The sequence below is a fragment of the Pseudophryne corroboree genome, chromosome 9, assembly GCF_028390025.1.
Source record: "Pseudophryne corroboree isolate aPseCor3 chromosome 9, aPseCor3.hap2, whole genome shotgun sequence".
NCBI lineage: Eukaryota > Metazoa > Chordata > Amphibia > Anura > Myobatrachidae > Pseudophryne > Pseudophryne corroboree.
In genome coordinates, this window is record NC_086452.1 from 337,937,596 (window position 1) to 337,958,325 (window position 20,730).

At 47.2% G+C, this 20,730-nt stretch overlaps 1 protein-coding gene across 1 annotated transcript in view; it reads right to left on the bottom strand.

Annotated features, from left to right (window-relative positions):
- ACAD9 (acyl-CoA dehydrogenase family member 9) overlaps nucleotides 1-20,730 on the bottom strand; it is a 188,178-nt gene that overhangs the window by 49,847 nt on the left and 117,601 nt on the right. The window contains exons 7-10 of the mRNA XM_063940592.1: nucleotides 16,377-16,551; nucleotides 3,296-3,369; nucleotides 1,589-1,664; nucleotides 881-951 (exon numbers count right to left, since the gene is read on the bottom strand). Of these exons, the coding sequence (XP_063796662.1) occupies nucleotides 881-951; nucleotides 1,589-1,664; nucleotides 3,296-3,369; nucleotides 16,377-16,551 (396 nt within the window). The remainder of the gene's footprint in view (nucleotides 1-880; nucleotides 952-1,588; nucleotides 1,665-3,295; nucleotides 3,370-16,376; nucleotides 16,552-20,730) is intronic.

Genomic DNA, 20,730 nt, shown 5'->3' on the forward strand with positions numbered 1-20,730 from the left:
CCCCATGTCTTTCACTCACCCCCCTTTATTTATTTCAATCCTCATCTTCTGAATGTTGTACATAGAACCATGGCCATTGGCTGCCAATCAGAAGAGGAATAACCATGTTGAATGCCACATATCGAATCTAAGGGTAGCTGGCAAGTACATTACTCATTTGTTAAGCTACTCAGAACTCCACTTTGCACCCCCCGTGCCTTGTAAGTTTGAGTTGGAGGAGGGAGGGGGGGGGGGGGGGGCTGCATGACCGACTTTACTGGGACCCATGATTCCTGATGGAGGGCTTGATCACTCATATGACGCACATGGTCTGTATGAGGATATGAAATGACCCAGCCATATATCAAAGCATCGTATATATTTGGCTACGTACAGAGTGTGGCCTTGCCCACAGAAATCTAGTCCCAGTATTTAAACTCCAATCTCATTCTTCTATTGAACCACACAAGAAAATGTTAGAGCACAGACTCTGTGCACATTCTGGGACAGATGCAGAGTTACATGCAAGTCGGCCACAATTACACCAAACTAAGGGGTCTACTCAGACCCAAAAGCAGCCGTGCATTCCTATGCAGCAGCTGCATTCGAGCTGTCTGCGCACGCACACTTGCCGTAGTGCAAATGCGCAACCCTTCACACTGCCGGCGCATCCTCCGCAGTATGAATGACAGTTCTGGCCATTTGGAGGCGGGCGGGGGAGGCAGACATTTAAGATGCGTATGATTCAGAATCATTAGTATATGTGTGTGCTCAGCTGCGGAACATGCACAGTGCTAGGAATAGCAATAGATGTCACATACAACTATGGATCCGCCCCTGGTGTGTGCTACAATGACATCCATTATCAGGCAAAGGAACTGATCACAAGGTATCTCCTCACCTGTATTAATTCAAAGTCACTCAGCTTCTTATTAAACTGCTTCCGTGTGCAGGCATATTCCGCTGTCATTTCTAGATTAGTCAGAAGAGGAACAAGACAGACAAATACATTTAACACATACAGGAAATGGTGACACTTACCAGAACTACCTACCCAGGTATACACAAAGGGCTATATTCAATTGTCCTAGCGGCATCCTGTGCCTGACAGAGCATTTCAATTGTTGCTCTCTCTATTCAGGTGCCTATACCACAAATGCGCATTATGTCTGCTCACCCCCTGCCGCCAGAACAATTGCATATCGTCCCTTCTAAAGTGACAGGCGATATGCAATTGCAGGCATCCATACAACAATTGAATTCCCTCCCACAATTACTACATAAAGATCAGATTTTTTTTTTTTTTTGAGAAATGATGAAGTGAGGAATTAATACACCACATAAACTGATCAGCGAGCAGCTGGACCAAAAATGTTGGGTGACAAATTGCATTCAGAATAGAACAAGCTCAGAAGCCACCCTGACCCTAGTTTCCCCTCAAACAATATATTGTAAGTGCAACAAACAATGACATTTCTCTGCTGCACTCTAATCAATGCCCCAACAGGACTACAAGGAAGATATAGCTCTGACTAAAATATAATCCACATTTCTGGGTAAGAACACACATATTAACAGGGAGTAGTAAGAAACACACATTTACACTTACCAATCAACTTCTTAATTATCCCAGCTGAGGCACTCCCCATGCTGAAGCGCCCACTGTTCAGAATGTTCATTGCAACCTGAAATTTATATAAAATCTTGTAAAGAAAATACCACATGCTTCATGTGGCTCTCGGGGAAGAGAGGCAGACAGCAGAAATGAGCAAGGGGTACGGCTGAGGGGACAGCAGGCCGAGCTAAGAGGGCTGGGTGAGGGGACAGGAGACCGAGCTAGGAGGTTAAGTGAGGGGACTGGAGACCGAGCTAGGAGGCTGGGTGAGGGGACAGGAGACCGAGCTAGGAGGCTGGGTGAGGGGACAGGAGACCGAGCTAGGAGGCTGGGTGAGGGGACAGGAGACCGAGCTAAGAGGCTGGGTGAGGGGACAGGAGACCGAGCTAAGAGGCTGGGTGAGGGGACAGGAGACCGAGCTAAGAGGCTGGGTGAGGGGACAGGAGACCGAGCTAAGAGGCTGGGTGAGGGGACAGGAGACCGAGCTAGGAGGCTGGGTGAGGGGACAGGAGACCGAGCTAGGAGGCTGGGTGAGGGGACAGGAGACCGAGCTAGGAGGTTAAGTGAGGGGACAGGAGACCGAGCTAGGAGGTTAAGTGAGGGGACAGGAGACCGAGCTAGGAGGCTGGGTGAGGGGACAGGAGACCAAGCTAAGAGGCTGGGTGAGGGGACAGGAGACCGAGCTAGGAGGTTAAGTGAGGGGACAGGAGACCGAGCTAGGAGGCTGGGTGAGGGGACAGGAGACCGAGCTAGGAGGCTGGGTGAGGGGACAGGAAACCGAGCTAAGAGGCTGAGTGAGGGGACAGAAAACCGAGCTAAGAGGCTGGGTGAGGGGACAGGAGACCGAGCTAGGAGGCTGGGTGAGGGGACAGGAGACCGAGCTAGGAGGCTGGGTCAGGGGACAGGAGACCGAGCTAGGAGGCTGGGTGAGGGGACAGGAGACCGAGCTAGGAGGCTGGGTGAGGGGACAGGAGACCGAGCTAGGGGGCTGGGTGAGGGGACAGGAGACCGAGCTAGGAGGCTGGGTGAGGGGACAGGAGACCGAGCTAGGAGGCTGGGTGAGGGGACAGGAGACCGAGCTAGGAGGCTGGGTGAGGGGACAGGAGACCGAGCTAGGGGGCTGGGTGAGGGGACAGGAGACCGAGCTAGGAGGCTGGGTGAGGGGACAGGAAACCGAGCTAGGAGGCTGGGTGAGGGGACAGGAGACAGAGCTAGGAGACTGAGTGACGGGACAGCAGACCAAGCAAGGAGGCTGGGTGAGGGGACAGGAGACTGAGCTAGGAGGCTCTACCTGTGCATGATGGCGTGTCAGGTAAGTTAATTAATATTTTTTTTTTATTATTACAATGCTTATGCTGCAGTAGAATTAGGGTAAGTGTGTGCGTGGGGCAACTGTGGTGCTGGGAATAACAAAAAAAAGAAAGCTAGGAAAGCACTTCTAATCTGAAATCTCCAAATCCAGTACATTGGTATATGTATACAGATTTTTTTTTTTTTTTAAAGAAAGATGGGGTGGGGACTTCTGAAAGGGCCTGAGGGCCTGCTAAGGGAACAGGAAACTAAGATAAGGGGGTGGCTGAGGGGATAGGAGACCGAGTTAGGGGGCTGGCTACTGGGTAGGGAGACTGAGCAAGGGGGGATGAGAGAAGAGGACCAATAACACAGCAAGTTACAATTTAAGCTTAAGGAACAAAAACTCACCTTAAAGCCACCTCCAACTTCACCAATTACATTCTCAATAGGAATTTTGGTGTTTTCAAAATGAAGCTCACATGCTGGAAATAATTCAGGCAAATTAGGGATCACACAACAGCTGTATTGTGCACAGATTTACACAGGTTTCAAATTCAGATCGCCAGGTCAACTAATACAGTCATACAGGGGAATCTCACATTGAGATGACACACTGGAGGACATTTAGGAGAACTAGTGGCACACAGAGCAAGTAAATCACATTTTATTTCATTTTGCTGTTAAATAAGATTTTAAACCTACCGGTAAATTTTTCTCCTAGTCCGTAGAGGATGCTGGGGACTCCGTTAGGACCATGGGGTATAGACGGGCTCCGCAGGAGACATGGGCACTATAAAGAAACTTTAGAATGGGTGTGCACTGGCTCCTCCCTCTATGCCCCTCCTCCAGACCTCAGTTAGAGAACTGTGCCCAGAGGAGACGGACAGTACGAGGAAAGGATTTTTGTGAACCAAAGGGTAAGATTCATACCAGCCCACACCATCCACACCGTATAACCTGGAATATACGCAAGCAGTTAACAGTATGAACAAACAGTATCAGGCAACGACTGATTTCAACTGTAACATAACCCTTATGTAAACAATAACTATATACAAGCCTTGCAGAAAAGAGTCCGCACTGGGACGGGCGCCCAGCATCCTCCACGGACTAGGAGAAAAAGATTTACCGGTAGGTTTAAAATCTTATTTTCTCTTACGTCCTAGAGGATGCTGGGGACTCAGACCGGGCGGGAGAGTGCGGACGACTCTGCAGCACCGACTGAGCAAACGCAAGGTCCTCATCAGCCAGGGTATCAAACTTATAGAACTTAGCAAAAGTGTTTGAACCCGACCAGGTAGCTGATCGGCAAAGCTGTAAAGCCGAGACGCCTCGGGCAGCCGCCCAAGAAGAGCCCACCTTCCTAGTGGAATGGGCCTTTACCGAATTTGGCAACGGCAATCCAGTCGTAGAATGCGCCTGCTGAATCGTGTTACAGATCCAGCGAGCAATAGTCTGCTTTGAAGCGGGAGCGCCAAGTTTATTGGCTGCATACAGGACAAACAGTGCCTCTGTTTTCCTAACCCTAGCCGTCCTGGCTACATAGATTTTTAAGGCCCTGACTACATCCAGGGACTTGGAGTCCTCCAAGTCTCCCGTAGCCACAGGCACCACAATAGGCTGGTTCATATGAAATGATGAAACCACCTTGGGCAAAAATTGAGGACGAGTCCTCAACTCTGCTCTATCCATATGGAAAATCAGATAGGGGCTCCTGTGAGACAAAGCCGCCAATTCGGACACTCGCCTCGCAGATGCCAAGGCCAACAACATGACCACCTTCCAAGTGAGAAATTTAAATTCAACAGTCTGAAGCGGTTCAAACCAGTGAGAATTTAGGAACCATAACACCACGTTAAGGTCCCATGGTGCCACTGGGGGCACAAAAGGAGGCTGGATGTGCAGCACTCCCTTTACAAAAGTCTGGACTTCTGGAAGAGAAGCCAATTCCTTCTGAAAGAAAATAGATAGGCTCCATTAAAGTACAGATTTCGGCCCTAACTTTAGGCCCATATCCACTCCCGTCTGTAGAAAGTGGAGAAAACAGCCCAGATGGAAATCTTCAGTAGGAGCACTCTTGGCTTCACACCAAGATACATACTTCTTCCAGATACGGTGATAATGCTTCGCCGTCACCTCCTTCCTAGCCTTTATCAGCGTAGGGATGACTTCTTCCGGAATACCTTTCCCAGCTAGGATTCAGTGTTCAACCGCCATGCCGTCAAACATAACCGCGGTAAGTCTTAGAACACGCATGGCCCCTGCTGCAACAGGTCATCCCTGAGAGGAAGAGGCCACAGATCTTCTGTGAGCATTTCCTGAAGATCTGAATACCAGGCCCTTCGAGGCCAATCTGGAACAGTGAGTATTGTGCGCACTCTTTTTAGTCTTATGATTCTCAATATTTTTGAGATGAGAGGAAGAGGAGGGAACACATAGACCGACTGAAACACCCACAGTGTCACCAGGGCATCCACCGCTACTGCCTGAGGGTCCCTTGACCTGGCACAATACCTCCGAAGCTTCTTGTTGAGGCGCGACGCCATCATGTCTACTTGAGGAAGTCCCCAATGACTTGTTATCTCTGCAAAAACTTCTTGATGAAGTCCCCACTCTCCTGGATGGAGATCGTGTCTGCTGAGGAAGTCTGCTTCCCAGTTGTCCACACCCGGAATGAAGACTGCTGACAGAGCGCTTACGTGATTTTCCGCCCAGCGAAGAATCCTGGTGGCTTCCGCCATTGCCACTCTGCTCCTTGTCCCGCCTTGGCGGTTTACATGAGCCACGGCTATGACGTTGTCTGATTGAATCAGAACCGGTAGGTCGTGAAGAAGATTCTCCGCTTGTCGTAGGCCGTTGTATATGGCCCTCAATTCCAGTACGTTGATATGTAGACAAGCCTCCTGGCTTGACCATAGTCCCTGAAAAATCCTTCCTTGTGTGACTGCTCCCCATCCTCGGAGGCTCGCGTCCGTGGTTATCAGAACCCAGTCTTGAATGCCGAACCTGCGACCCTCTAGAAGGTGAGCCCTCTGCAGCCACCACAGAAGAGACACCCTGGCCCTGGGGGACAGGCTTATCTTCTGATGTATTTGTAGATGGGACCCGGACCACTTGTCTAGAAGGTCCCACTGAATAGTCCTCGCATGGAACCTGCCAAAGGGGATGGCCTCGTAGGCTGCCACCATTTTCCCCAGAACTCGAGTGCATTGATGAACCGACACTCTTTTTGGTTTTAGCAGGTCTCTGACCATGTTCTGGAGGTCCTGGGCTTTTTCCATTGGGAGAAAAACCCTCTTCTGTTCCGTGTCCAGAATAATGCCTAGGAATGATAGACGAGTCTTTGGAATCAATTGAGACTTTGGCAGATTTAGAATCCAACTGTGCTGTTGTAGCACTCTCAGGGAGAGCGAACTCTCGATCTCGCTTTTATCAGGAGATCATCCAAGTACGGGATAATTGTGACTCCCCGTCTGCGCAGGAGCACCATCATCTCTGCCATCACCTTGGTGAAAATTCTCGGGGCCGTGGAAAGCCCAAACAGCAACGTCTGAAACTGGTAATGACAGTCCTGAACAGCGAATCTCAGGTACTCCTGATGAGGAGGATATATGGGGACATGAAGGTATGCATCCTTTATGTCCAGTGACACCATAAAATCCCCCCCCCCAGGCTGGAGATCACTGCCCGGAGCGATTCCATCTTGAATTTGAACTTTTTCAAGTACAGGTTTAGGGATTTTAGATTTAAAATGGGTCTGAACGAGCCATCTGGTTTCGGGACCACGAACAGGGTACCATTTCCCCTGTTGGACTAGGCGAACCTTGATAATCACTTGCTGTTGACACAGCTTTTTAATTGCAGCTAACACTATTTCCCTCTCTGGGGGAGCAGCTGGCAAGGCCGACTTGAAAAATCGGCCAGGAGGCACCTCTTCAAATTCCAGTTTGTAGCCTTGGGACACAATTTCCAGCGCCCAAGGGTCCACGTCTGACAGAACCCAGACCTGGCTGAAGAGTCGAAGTCGTGCCTAGGTAGGCCAATACCGGGATTGGGATCGGCGGGATCCCGGGATTTGGGCCCAAAAATGCGGGGATTTGAATCTCGGGATTGGAGCCTCCAATCCCGGGATTCAAGGGATTACAGTGCGCATGTGCTGGAGGGTTGGTAGCAGCGCGGGATGGCGGGTGGGTGTAAGTAATAACACTTACTATTAGGCAGGCGGGCAGCCTCGGCAGCCATGGACAAGCTGAACGCGGAGGCACTTCAATTGTAGGGCCGGCCGCCAGCCAATCAGAGCTGGCGGACTGGCAACCAATCAGGGAAGCTGCCGCAGCAGCCAAACAGGAGCGACTGCTGCGGCAGCTTCCCTGATTGGCTGCCGGTCCGCCAGCTCCGATTGGCTGGCGGCCGGCGCTTCATTTGAAATGCCGCCGTGTTCAGTGTGTCCATGGCTGCCGCGGCCGCCTGCCTAATAGTAAGTGTTATTACTTACACCCACCCTCCCGTGCCGCTACCAACCCTCCCGCCGCTACCTACACCCTCCCTGCCGCACCACTACCTACACCCACCCACCCTCCCGCACTGACACTGACAGGCGGGTGCCGCTCCGGACCTCCCCCCCCTCCACGGCATTATAGTGTTCTCTCACCTCCCCTGTCCTGGATATAGACTGCTTACCTGGGCCGCCCAGGTGAGCAGTCTATTTCCAGGACAGGGGAGGTGAGAGAACACTATAATGCCGTGGAGGGGGAGGTGGGGGAAGAGTCCGGAGCGGCACCCACCTGTCAGTGTCTGCGCACGCCTATGCCTACCCCCTCCCTACCTCCCTCACCGCTACCTACACCCTCCCTCCCTCCCGCACCGCTACCTACAACTTTCACTGGTTCCTACTGCAATCCTGGGATTGACCGTTTTTCAATCCCGAATCCCGGGATTGAAGAAACGGCCCGGGATTGGCCTCCCTAGTCGTGCCACCACCGATGCGGACTCCCTCAGTGGAGCCCCAGCGTCATGCGGGGGATTTAGTGGAAGCCGGGGAGGACTTCTGCTCCTGGGAACTAGCCGTAGCAGGCGTTCTTTTCCCTCTACCCTTACCTCTGGCGAGGAAGGATGAGCCCCGACCTCTTCTGGACTTATGCGACCGAGAGGACTGCATCTGATATTGTGGAGTTTTCTTTTGCTGTGGGGGAACAAAAGGCAAAAAAGTAGATTTACCCGCGGTAGCTGTGGAAACCAGGTCCGCGAGACCTTCCCCAAATAAAACCTCACCCTTGTAAGGTAAAACCTCCATATGCCTCTTTGAGTCGGCATCACCTGTCCATTGGCGGGTCCACAGGGCTCGCCTAGCCGAAATCGCCATGGCGTTGGCTCTCGAACCTAGCAGCCCAACGTCTCTCTGAGCGTCTCTCATATATAAGACTGCGTCTTTAATGTGACCTAAGATCAATAAAATAGTATCACTGTCTAGGGTATCCATGTCAGCTGACAAGGTATCTGTCCAAGCTGGAACTGCGCTACATACCCATGCCGATGCTATTGCCGGCCTGAGTAAAGCACCCGGTATGTGTATAAATAGATTTTAAGGTAGTTTCCTGTCTGCGATCACCAGGATCCTTGAGGGCTGCTGTGTCAGGAGACGGTAGCGCCACCTTCTTGGACAAACGCGTCAAAGCCTTGTCCACCCTGGGCGAGGACTCCCATCGTACCCTGTCCAGTGCAGGAAAAGGATACGCCATAAGAATCCTCTTTGGAATCTGCAGTTTTTTATCTGGAGTTTCCCAAGCTTTTTCGGATAACTCGTTCAGCTCATGAGATGGGGGAAAGGTTACCTCAGGTTTCTTTTCCTTAAACATGTGCACCCTCGTGTCAGGGACAGAGGGGTCATCTGTGATATGCAAAACATCTTTTATTGCAATAATCATATAATGAATACTTTTGGCCACCCTTGGGTGTAACCTTGCATCATCGTGTCGACACTGGAGGCAGAATCCGTGTCGGTATCAGTGTCTGCTATTTGGGATAGAGGACGTTTTTGGGACCCTGAAGGGCCCTGTGACACAGCTAAAGCCATGGATTGACTCCCTGCTTTTTCCCTGGACTCTGCTTTGTCCATCCTTTTATGTAATAAAATCACATGTGCATTTAACACATTCCACATGTCCAACCAATCAGGTGTCGGCGTTGCCGACGGAGACACCACAATCATCTGCTCCACCTTCTCCTTAGATGAGCCTTCCGCTTCAGACATGCTGACACACTCGTACCGACACCCCCATACACACAGGGATATATTTATATGGAGACAGTTCCCCAATAATGGCCCTTTGGAGAGACAGAGAGAGAGTATGCCAGCACCACCCAGCGCCAACTCACACTGGAAAATAAAATTCCCAGATAAATAGCGCTTTTGTATATAATTATCAGTATATAATACACTCACTGCGCCTTACAAATGCCCCCCTCTTTTCTGCCCTGTGTCACCGTGTTCAGCAGGGGAGAGTCCGGGGAGCCAGCTTCTCTGCAGCTCTCTGTGGAGAAAATGGCGCTGGTTAGTGCTGTGGAATCAAGCTCCCCCCCCCCCCCGGCGGCGGGCTTCGGTTCCGCTCAATTTTTTAATACTGGCGGAGGATTTTAATATATACTGCCTCCGCAGCCTATATATATGTACCAGCCAGTCCTAGAGGAATAATATTGCTGCCCAGGGCGCCCCCCCTGCGCCCTGAACCCATCCGTGCCTGCCGTGTGTGTTGTGTGTGGGAGCAATGGTGCGCAGCGTTACCACTGCGCGTTACCTCAGAGAAGATCTGAAGTCTTCTTTCTTCTTATAATCACCCGGCTTCTTTCTTCCGGCTCTGTGAGGAGGACGGCGGCGCGGCTCTGGGACGAACAGCGAGGGGAGACCTGCGTTCCGACTCCCTCTGGAGATAATGGTGTCCAGTAGCCTAAGAAGCAGAGCCTATCACTTAAGTAGGTCTGTTTCTCTCTCCTCAGTCCCACAATGCAGGGAGCCTGTTGCCAGCAGTGCTCCCTGAAAATAAAAAAACCTAACAAAATTATTTTTTCAGAAAACTCAGGAGAGCTCCCTGTAATGCACCCAGTCTCCTCTGGGCACAGGAACTAACTGAGGTCTAGAGGAGGTACATAGAGGGAGGAGCCAGTGCACACCCATTCTAAAGTTTCTTTATAGTGCCCATGTTTCCTGCGGAGCCCGTCTATACCCCATGGTCCTTACGGAGTCCCCAGCATCCTCTAGGACGTAAGAGAAAATCATATTCCCAAATAGGAAAATTAGCACCTTCAAAACACGTGCACAGCACATGTTAGCCAAGTGCAATACTAATGCTGTAGTGCGTTTGGTAAACCAAATATATACTTGGGAAGGAATTCACAAATAATACCTTGATCTTTTGTTTAGAGAATATAAGTAGCATCGCCTATATATGATACAGCCTAATCACTGTAGCTGGTGTATAGCTGTGCAGGATGGCTAGGTATACTAAGCCCCAAGGATTAAGTGACCTAGCTGCCCATTTATTAGGAAATGGGTCTTTGCCACTGTTAAAAGTGCCAGCTCTTGCACTTTACTAGCGCTCCCTGTAATCCTGATATGGTTTTGTATCCAACAGTTTATCTAAAATAAAAGGGATGTTTCTTGTGGGTAGTGACTACACAGTATATACCATCAGCAAAAATCTTTAACTGTATATATTCGATTTGAATTCATTTCCATACTATTACAGGTACCTTGTCTAGCTGCCTAAAAAGGAGTGAGTGAAGATTTTAAAGAGGAAACATTGGGCAACACAGACTTGTTCCCCCACCCAAAAGAAACATATTGTGTGTTTACATGCTTAATTGGTAGAAACACTTTCATCTATGGCTCTAAATAGATGGTGAAAGACACAACCAAAATGAAGAACTAAGATATGACCAAGGGACTCACTATATTTGTCCTTGTATTTGTGAGTCTAGACATTGGCTACAGTCATGTCACGCACTATCGCTCTCCTTAGTGAATCATGTCTGAGCTAGGAGCACATCTACAAGATTTTATTTGTCAATATACAGAGGGGTCTAACTGAGCAGCTCAGAGTGATCTTAGCCAAGCTAGACATGAGAGATACTGTAACTGTGCCTTAAGATAAGCAAATAACTACCATAAGGAAAACACCACAGAAATGCCTTTAGAGCCACAGCAAATGGGAAGGAATCAATATCAGAAAAACACCTCTACCACATACAAATTATTACCTAGATTTGGTGGCACTGTGAAGAACACGGTACACTGTAGCAGAAAAGAGAATATCTCACCCACTCAAGATAAGAGCTCTGTGACATTTGTAGTGTTCGACTTTTCAGATCACCCTTCATACTGTATCTATATGATCTACCTTCAGGCACTTTACAAATAAATGAATGATTGGGGATTCATACAAATAGGACTGGAAATCAATCCACTATACTGGTCTTATACTGTAAGTCCCTCTCCACTAACCCCTCTCTACTAACCAGTGTGGACACAGTCCTACCAGGTACAGAGTATTCAGACACACTTTGTTTTACTAAAATATATAGTCCAGTCTGGAATATGTCTGAAGGAGTAAGAAACTGGGCAGCAGATAAGAAAACAGTAATAGTCCCCAGTGTACACCCAGATGAGTGAGGCAGAGCAGTAAAATGTCCCTTCGCAGGGGAAGAATACATCGCTAATAAAGGAGGTCATTACACAAATTAAACTTTTGCGTAACCAGTACCCCCATTAGTGGTGTATGCATTGTTAGACTGATTGCTAAAAAGCCAAATCCTACCAACACATACACTAGACTACATACAATACAAAAAGGGGTACAGGTATCACAACAAAGTAGACTGTAATGCAAACCTTAATCTTTTCCAAGTGTGTGTATATATACATACAGTTGTACTTTCTATATAAAAAGATTTTCAATTGTGATGGATGGGGAGGGGGGGGGGGGGGGGGGGGCAATGTAAAACCATCACGTACATATTTTAGGTTGGCCATTTACCAAATGATTTTACATAAGGTTTTGCCAAATATCAAATCAAAATTTTAATCTAAAAACTACAGAGCTAAAGGACACAATTGTATCTGTAAATGTAAGTTTAGTTCTGGAAAATGGAAACATTGCCTGGCGCACAAATCAAGATTTGCGTACAAGTACTAAGGTTTAGACCAAACCTGAATCTTGTGAGTGCGCATTCCTCACTGCAAATAGCGGTTACAAAACACACTCAGTCTTGCGAACCAATGAGGCATCACGCTACTGTAAGTCTGTGAGCAGAATCCGCTTACCTTTAATACCCAGACTTCCTGTGTTTTGCTTTTTATACGTTTGTTCCCAAATCTATGCTATATAAATATTGGCCCAGCGCAGACTATAACTGCTTGCCTTTAATTACTGCTACTATTTCTTAGACAGTCTGATCCTATTAGCCTGGCATACCTGGGAAGGGAGCTCAGAATGCGCACAATGCAGAAACTCAATAACTACGTTTATGTAATAATAAGCTTTCATGCACAGAACCCAATGGCAGGTATATAGCACAGGTGGATGTTTTAATCTTCGGAAAAGCATTTTCAGAAACACAAGCCTATCGATGTGCAGATGCGTCTGCTGTTCCAATCAATGTGTATACCTAAAAGGCCATTTCCAAAATCTGCAGACTGTGGAGCACAGGAAATTCAATAAATCACAAAAGGCAGAGTGACAAATGGATTTAATTAAAGCTCCAAACTTATGGCTGAACAGGTTAAAAGTGTAAGAGTTGGGGAATTGCAGAAATCACTCACATTGCCGTTGCTGCAATCATACAATTATGGTGCAATAACAAAACAAACACCTATGCTGAACACATCAGCGCCTATTTCTACAATATAATGAACATGAATATTGAGAACGAATTTGTAATAAACATAAAACGTTCTCCGGTGTATTGAAAATCTACAACACTAATTTAAGGTAGATGTTTTAAAGGGAAAGAACAAGGGTGTTGCCTGTGTACTAAGCCTTGGGGGAGATTCAATTGTTTTCAGCTCCAGCAGCCAGTAGATGTTGCCCAATAGAGCTATATAATAATTGCTCTGTTCGGGGGTGATGAGCTGCAGAGAGTGTAAAGTGACCGGTTTGGGTGCCCAAACGGAACATTTTGGGTTGTGCCAACTACTTTGGTCGGGTTTAGCTGCTTTCAGCGGCTAAAACCGACCTCCCTGGGCGCAATACAAAAGCACAATTGAAAATCCACCCCCCCATCACTTTAAGGTTTGGGCCACACATAGCGTTTTCGCCAGACCCGTTCAACAGGAAGGAGCCTTTTTGGATTCACACATAGCCTTTTCGCCGGATGCCAAAGAACAGGATCCGGCCAGTGCCATGACAGGATTTCAAGTAGAAAAAGAGGGGACCTGGACTGCACATCCTATTATTAAAATATCAAGAGGTGCTATCGTGCTGAGGCTTCTAATACTATTCTGGAGGAAGAGAGATGCAGATGCACACTCTTAGCACTAAGAACACGGATAGTAAAAATAATTTAAATATACCCTCACAATTAACATGGAGTATAATTGAAGTTCTTAGCACACATTTGCACAAATATGCGGGCCCATGTACCGCGGCCAGGTGACTTCATCACATGGGTCCCTAACATTCCTAATACTATCACATTCTATAAATTTATTCAGGACTTACCTCTAAATAGGGCCTTATCAATGTGTGATCTGAAATGCAGGAACCCAGCTAAAAAGCTTTCAAGTAGAACATAGTGCGGCTGTGAACACATACATTCAAATGTATGTGTTCTACTTAAAATCCGGTCGTCCTGTCACCCTGCTCAACCGCTGTATCAGATAGAAGACCATGTGCAGGCTTCTTCCTGTTGAACGGTCCTGTAAAACGGGTCAGGCGAAAAGGCTCTGTGTGATCCAAGCCTTAATGGGAAATTGGGAGCGATAAACAATTGAATCTTACCCTTGGAGAGAGAAAAAGTGGCCGGAGATAAAGCAGCAACCAACAAGCTCCTGTCAGTTAAAAGCTGATTGGCAAGTACTTTATCGCCATCGATTTATCTCTCTCCAAGGTTTAGTACATAGACCCCAGTGTCTCTGGAGATCTTCAGCATGTGAGCTATTACAGCCATACCACCACATGCTGGTATCACTCGTAACATTACATGCACCAAACTTTCAAATGTCTGCGTGAACTCAATCTCAGTTGGCATTATCCAAAACAGGACAATCCAATTAATTCACACAATGTCCAATCACAAAGGCTTATTGAATAATAGACAATACAACTTTTCCTATTGGCCGCAGCAGGAGACTTGCTGTTCTAGAGATATGGGAGTATAAGTAATAGCCAGCGAGTTACAGGCAGCCACGAAACAATGACATCCCGCATGCAATTACCTCTAACAGTAACAGTCTCCTGCTGCAGCCAACAGTAAAAAGCTTGAATATCAGAGCCCCGAAACACCAAAAATGAATGTGTTACCTGTATAACCATTAATCTGTCTAACCAGTGGACTCAAGGCATGATCTAACAGGAGGCATGATCTAACAGGAGGCATGGACACTACATATTTCATTTGGATTGATTTCTGATTTAAGACAGCTCAAGCTCAAATTGTGTCTGCTGCTCAGTGAATGAAACAGAGAACACGTATGAAACACTATAAACATACAGTCATTTCATTATACACTTTTACTGTTGTACAGACCAGAAGGCAACACGTGCACAGCTGAACACATGTACAAGCATATGCAACGTGCAGAACAAATGTGCTGGATGAAGATTACAAGACTGTTAAGAAAATACCTGTTTGATACTATGCTGACACTTTACTAACCAGTCATTTACTAACAAAATATTTTTTGGAATCTCACAAGCAGGCGTGGTATTTACTATGACACATACACACGAACAGAGTTTACTGTATGAGAAAATCTCTTCATAGATGGGCTCTGATGTTCCAATCAGACTGCAAAATTCAATGAGCCAAACATTTTAAATTACGATATCAGAGACTGGTGACCATCTTGTAAAGGGGGAAGTGATCTGCCATAATGGCCTAGACTGGCAGACAATATATAGAGGGAAATTAGTGCTGGCAGGATATAAGTAATATTTTAATCATCGATGGGACGTAGTTTTCAAAACATCTGTAGCACAAGGAGACTGAAAGCACACACACACACACACACACACACACACACACACACACACACACACACGTATACTGTATAAAATATAAATGATTGTTTACTTAAAAAAAATAAAAAAAAAAGTTCACACAGCTCCAGATTGATGAGTAAGCACCAATAGGAACATGCTTATACTGGGTGGTTATGCTGAAAGTGGGACTGTCCTGTTTTCAAGCATACATTAACAGGCAGGTTGACTAGGCAGGCCTGACAGGGGTTCATTGTCTTTAGAGAATAATACGTGAAAAAATGGCCCAAGTTTGTCACTATTACTATATTTTATTCTGAATGTCCTAGTTTAGTTACAATCAAGCTGAAAAACATCTATACTGTAGCAACATATACAACATGATATACCTGATAAATGGTGCTAAGAACACTGACACAGTATTGCTGGATAGCTCCTGCATAATAACCATGGGCTGAAGCACTTTCAGAGCAGCCACTGCTGGATATTGCATTTCCAGTGAGCGAGTCATTCAGGGTCACTCACAATGTGCCTCCTGGTGACCTGTGCTATTCTGCAGTGCTTGTTAGAATTTTACCAGCTATATTCCCATTCATACAGTCATTATAAAGCCTTTGCCCATTGACAGGTACCAGCGTGACTCCAGAGTCCAAACATACCAGAAAATTATATATTTTATAGCTTTTAATCTTTCAAAGCTTAATGAACAAGCTCAGCCCAGCAGACTGCATGTCATACATATCTTGGAATAGTTACCACACAAGTCACATGACTATAGGAATCAATAACAGTGCAGTGGCTTCAGAGCTATTGGAATTTCAATAAATGTTTGGCCAGATTAAAGAAATAAAGTAATGAAAAATTGTGTTTGTTATTGAACAAAGCCCAACAACGCAAATCAAATCTTCTGGGGTTATTATAATGCCTAGACATGAATTCTTGCATTCTGTCATATTGATTTTGGTTTGCTTTATGCCAATATATTTGTTATTCCTAATAAGCTCCAATATCCATGAATCTGCAGGGGTCAATGCTATGTAATACAGCCTCGCTACTGCCGGCTCATCTAGTTTCAACTGACAATTGTACACCCACCAGTTTATGCTTCAGCTGAAAGTCTAGAGACTCACAGTAGCAGAGGTGAAAGCAGGGATAACAATCTCCTAAATCGTAGGGATTCTGTATCCAGTACCCCTGCTACAATAAATAGAGAACTATTGCAAGGAGGTCCCCTCATAATTTTACCTTTTAATTCTGAGCATTCCCCTCTTATAAAGACTACATAAACCAATACTTACTGTTTGATCCTCTGATTCCAAGCTTATCTTCTGGTTTTCCATGGGTAACACCACCAAAAGCTCGTTCCACTATGAAGGCTGTTATTTTATCCTTTGTGACTCCATCTTTGTCAACAACGTCTGTCCTTGCAAACACTGTGAATATATCTGCCAGACCCCCATTTGAGATCCAGATCTGAAAATAAAAATATTTTAGACTTTGACACCTAAAATATGATCTGACTGATGATTAATGTATAAATAACAGCCTGGGAGTACGTCATTTGGATTCAGCAGCCCTGCCCTTATACTGTATGTACAAATGGTGTGTTTATACTCTTTAGAGATACTGATCAAAGGATCTGTTTGGACAGAGTTTTGTTTACGATACAGCAGAGGGATTAACCATACAAACCAGAGAAGACACAATGGGGTATATTCAATTGACGTCGGATCCATTTTGACATTCATTTGTCGGAATGGATCCGACCTGGGATAATCAATGACATCTCAATTCGACTTTCAAATAAGTCGAATTGAGATGCGGGAGGGAAGACGGGGGAGAGCCACGCTACAGCAGCGACTATATAGCCGCTGCTGTATCGCTGCTCTCCCCCGCCTGCCCGTGCCTCTCCCCGCCCCCCCCCGTCCCAGTCACTCTGCCTCTACCCGTCCCTGCATCACAGCCGCCGCTCACGGCAGCGTCCACCCGGCTCCAGCAAGCGAGGTCTCGCTTGTTGGAGCCAGGTGGACGCTGCTGTGAGCGGCGGCTGTGACATCCTCCGGCGCTGCTCTCCCCGTCCCCAGTGCAGCTCTCCCAGTCTTCAGCGCTGCTCTCCCCGTCTCCGACGCTGCCCTACCCATCTCGCTTCGACTTTTTTTAAAGTCGAATTGAGATGGTCAAAAAGGGGGCCAAAACCGACACAAGCACGTGGGGCCAAAATTTCGACACAAGCATGTGGATCGGCGGCTATTCTGCCGATCCACGTGCTTTTCGACAAGTCGAATTCCTCGAGTTGACGAAAAAATAAGAATTTAATTACCGATAATTCTATTTCTCGTAGTCCGTAGTGGATGCTGGGGACTCCGTCAGGACCATGGGGAATAGCGGCTCCGCAGGAGACAGGGCACAAAAGCAAGCTTTTAGGATCACATGGTGTGTACTGGCTCCTCCCCCTATGACCCTCCTCCAAGCCTCAGTTAGGTACTGTGCCCGGACGAGCGTACACAATAAGGAAGGATCTTGAATCCCGGGTAAGACTCATACCAGCCACACCAATCACACCGTACAACTTGTGATCTGAACCCAGTTAACAGTATGATAACAAAGAAGTAGCCTCTTAAAAAAGATGGCTCACAACAATAATAACCCGATTTTTGTAACAATAACTATGTACAAGTAATGCAGACAATCCGCACTTGGGATGGGCGCCCAGCATCCACTACGGACTACGAGAAATAGAATTATCGGTAATTAAATTCTTATTTTCTCTAACGTCCTAGTGGATGCTGGGGACTCCGTCAGGACCATGGGGATTATACCAAAGCTCCCAAACGGGCGGGAGAGTGCGGATGACTCTGCAGCACCGAATGAGAGAACTCCAAGTCCTCTTTAGCCAGAGTATCAAATTTGTAAAATTTTACAAACGTGTTCTCCCCTGACCACGTAGCTGCTCGGCAAAGTTGTAATGCCGAGACCCCTCGGGCAGCCGCCCAAGATGAGCCCACCTTCCTTGTGGAGTGGGCTTTTACAGTTTTAGGCTGTGGCAGGCCTGCCACAGAATGTGCAAGTTGAATTGTGCTACAGATCCAACGAGCAATCGTCTGCTTAGACGCAGGAGCACCCATCTTGTTGGGTGCATACAAGATAAACAACGAGTCAGATTTTCTGACTCCAGCTGTCCTTGAAATATATATTTTCAATGCTCTGACAACGTCCAGTAACTTGGAGTCCTCCAAGTCGCTAGTAGCCGCAGGCACCACAATAGGCTGGTTCAAGCGAAAAGCCGAAACCACCTTAGGGAGAAAATGAGGACGTGTCCGCAGTTCTGCCCTGTCCGAATGGAAAATCAGATATGGGCTTTTGTACGATAAAGCCGCCAACTCTGAAACTCTCCTGGCTGAAGCCAGGGCCAATAGCATGGTTACTTTCCATGTAAGATACTTCAAATCTACCGATTTGAGAGGCTCAAACCAATGAGATTTGAGAAATTCCAAAACTACGTTTAGATCCCACGGTGCCACTGGAGGCACAATTGGGGGTTGTATATGTAGTACACCCTTGACAAAAGTTTGTACTTCAGGCACTGAAGCCAATTCTTTCTGGAAGAAGATTGATAAGGCCGAAATTTGAACTTTAATAGACCCCAATTTGAGGCCCATAGACAATCCTGCCTGCAGGAAATGTAGGAATCGACCCAATTGAAATTCTTCCGTTGGGGCCTTCTTGGCCTCACACCACGCAACATATTTTCTCCAAATGCGGTGATAATGTTGTGCGGTCACTTCCTTCCTAGCTTTAATCAAGGTAGGAATAACTTCCTCTGGAATGCCCTTTTCTTTTAGAATCCGGCGTTCAACCGCCATGCCGTCAAACGCAGTCGCGGTAAGTCTTGGAACATACAAGGTCCCTGCTGAAGCAGATCCCTTCTTAGAGGTAGAGGCCACGGATCTTCCGTGAGCATCTCTTGAAGTTCCGGATACCAAGTTCTTCTTGGCCAATCCGGAGCCACTAGTATTGTTCTTACTCCCCTTTTCCGTATAATTCTCAGTACCTTTGGTATGAGAGGCAGAGGAGGAAACACATACACTGACTGGTACACCCACGGTGTTACCAGAGCTTCCACAGCTATTGCCTGAGGGTCTCTTGACCTGGCGCAATATCTGTCCAGTTTTTTGTTGAGGCGAGACGCCATCATGTCCACCTTTGGTTTTTCCCAATGGTTCACAATCATGTGGAAAACTTCCGGATGAAGTCCCCACTCTCCCGGGTGAAGGTCGTGTCTGCTGAGGAAGTCTGCTTCCCAGTTGTCCACTCCCGGGATGAACACTGCTGACAGTGCTATGACATGATTTTCCGCCCAGCGAAGAATCCTTGCAGCTTCTGTCATTGCTCTTCTGCTTCTCGTGCCGCCTTGTCTGTTTACGTGGGCGACTGCCATGATGTTGTCCGACTGGATCAACACCGGCTGACCCTGAAGCAGCGGTTTCGCCAAGCTTAGAGCATTGTAGATTGCTCTTAGCTCTAGTATATTTATGTGAAGAGACGTCTCCAGGTTTGACCATACACCCTGGAAGTTTCTTCCCTGTGTGACTGCTCCCCAGCCCCGTAGGCTGGCATCCGTAGTCACCAGGACCCAGTCCTGTATGCCGAACCTGCGGCCCTCTAACAGATGGGCACTCTGCAACCACCACAGGAGAGACAACCTTGTCCTTGGTGACAGTGTTATCCGCTGATGCATGTGCAGATGCGATCCGGACCATTTGTCCAGCAGATCCCACTGAAATATTTGTGCATGGAATCTGCCGAATGGAATTGCTTCGTAAGAAGCCACCATCTTTCCCAGGACTCTTGTGCATTGATGTACTGACACATTTCCTGGTTTTAGGAGGTTCCTGACAAGTTCGGATAACTCCCTTGCTTTCTCCTCCGGGAGAAACACCTTTTTCTGAACCGTGTCCAGAATCATTCCCAGGAACAGCAGACGTGTTGTCGGGGACAATTGAGATTTTGGAAGATTCAGAATCCACCCGTGTTGTTGAAGCACTACTTGGGTTAGTGCTACACCGACTTCCAGCTGTTCTCTGGACTTTGCCCTTATCAGGAGATCGTCCAAGTAAGGGATAATTAATACGCCTTTTCTTCGTAGAAGAACCATCATTTCGGTCATTACCTTGGTAAAGACCCGAGGTGCCGTGGACAACTCAAACGGCAGCGTTTGAAACTGATAATGACAGTCTTGTATCACGAACCTGAGATACCCTTGGTGTGAGGGGTAAATTGGGACATGCAGATAAGCATCTTTTATGTCCAGGGACACCATGAAGTCCCCTTCTTCCAGATTCGCTATCACTGCTCTTAGTGACTCCATCTTGAACTTGAATTTCTGTATGTACAGGTTCAAGGATTTCAGATTTAGAATAGGTCTTACCGAACCGTCCGGCTTCGGTACCACAAATAGTGTGGAATAATACCCCTTTCCCTGTTGTAGGAGGGGTACCTTGACTATCACCTGCTGAGAATACAGCTTGTGAATGGCTTCCAATACCGTCGCCCTTTCTGAGGGAGACGTTGGTAAAGCAGACTTTAGGAAACGGCGAGGGGGAGATCTTTCGAATTCCAACATGTAACCCTGAGATACTATCTGCAGGATCC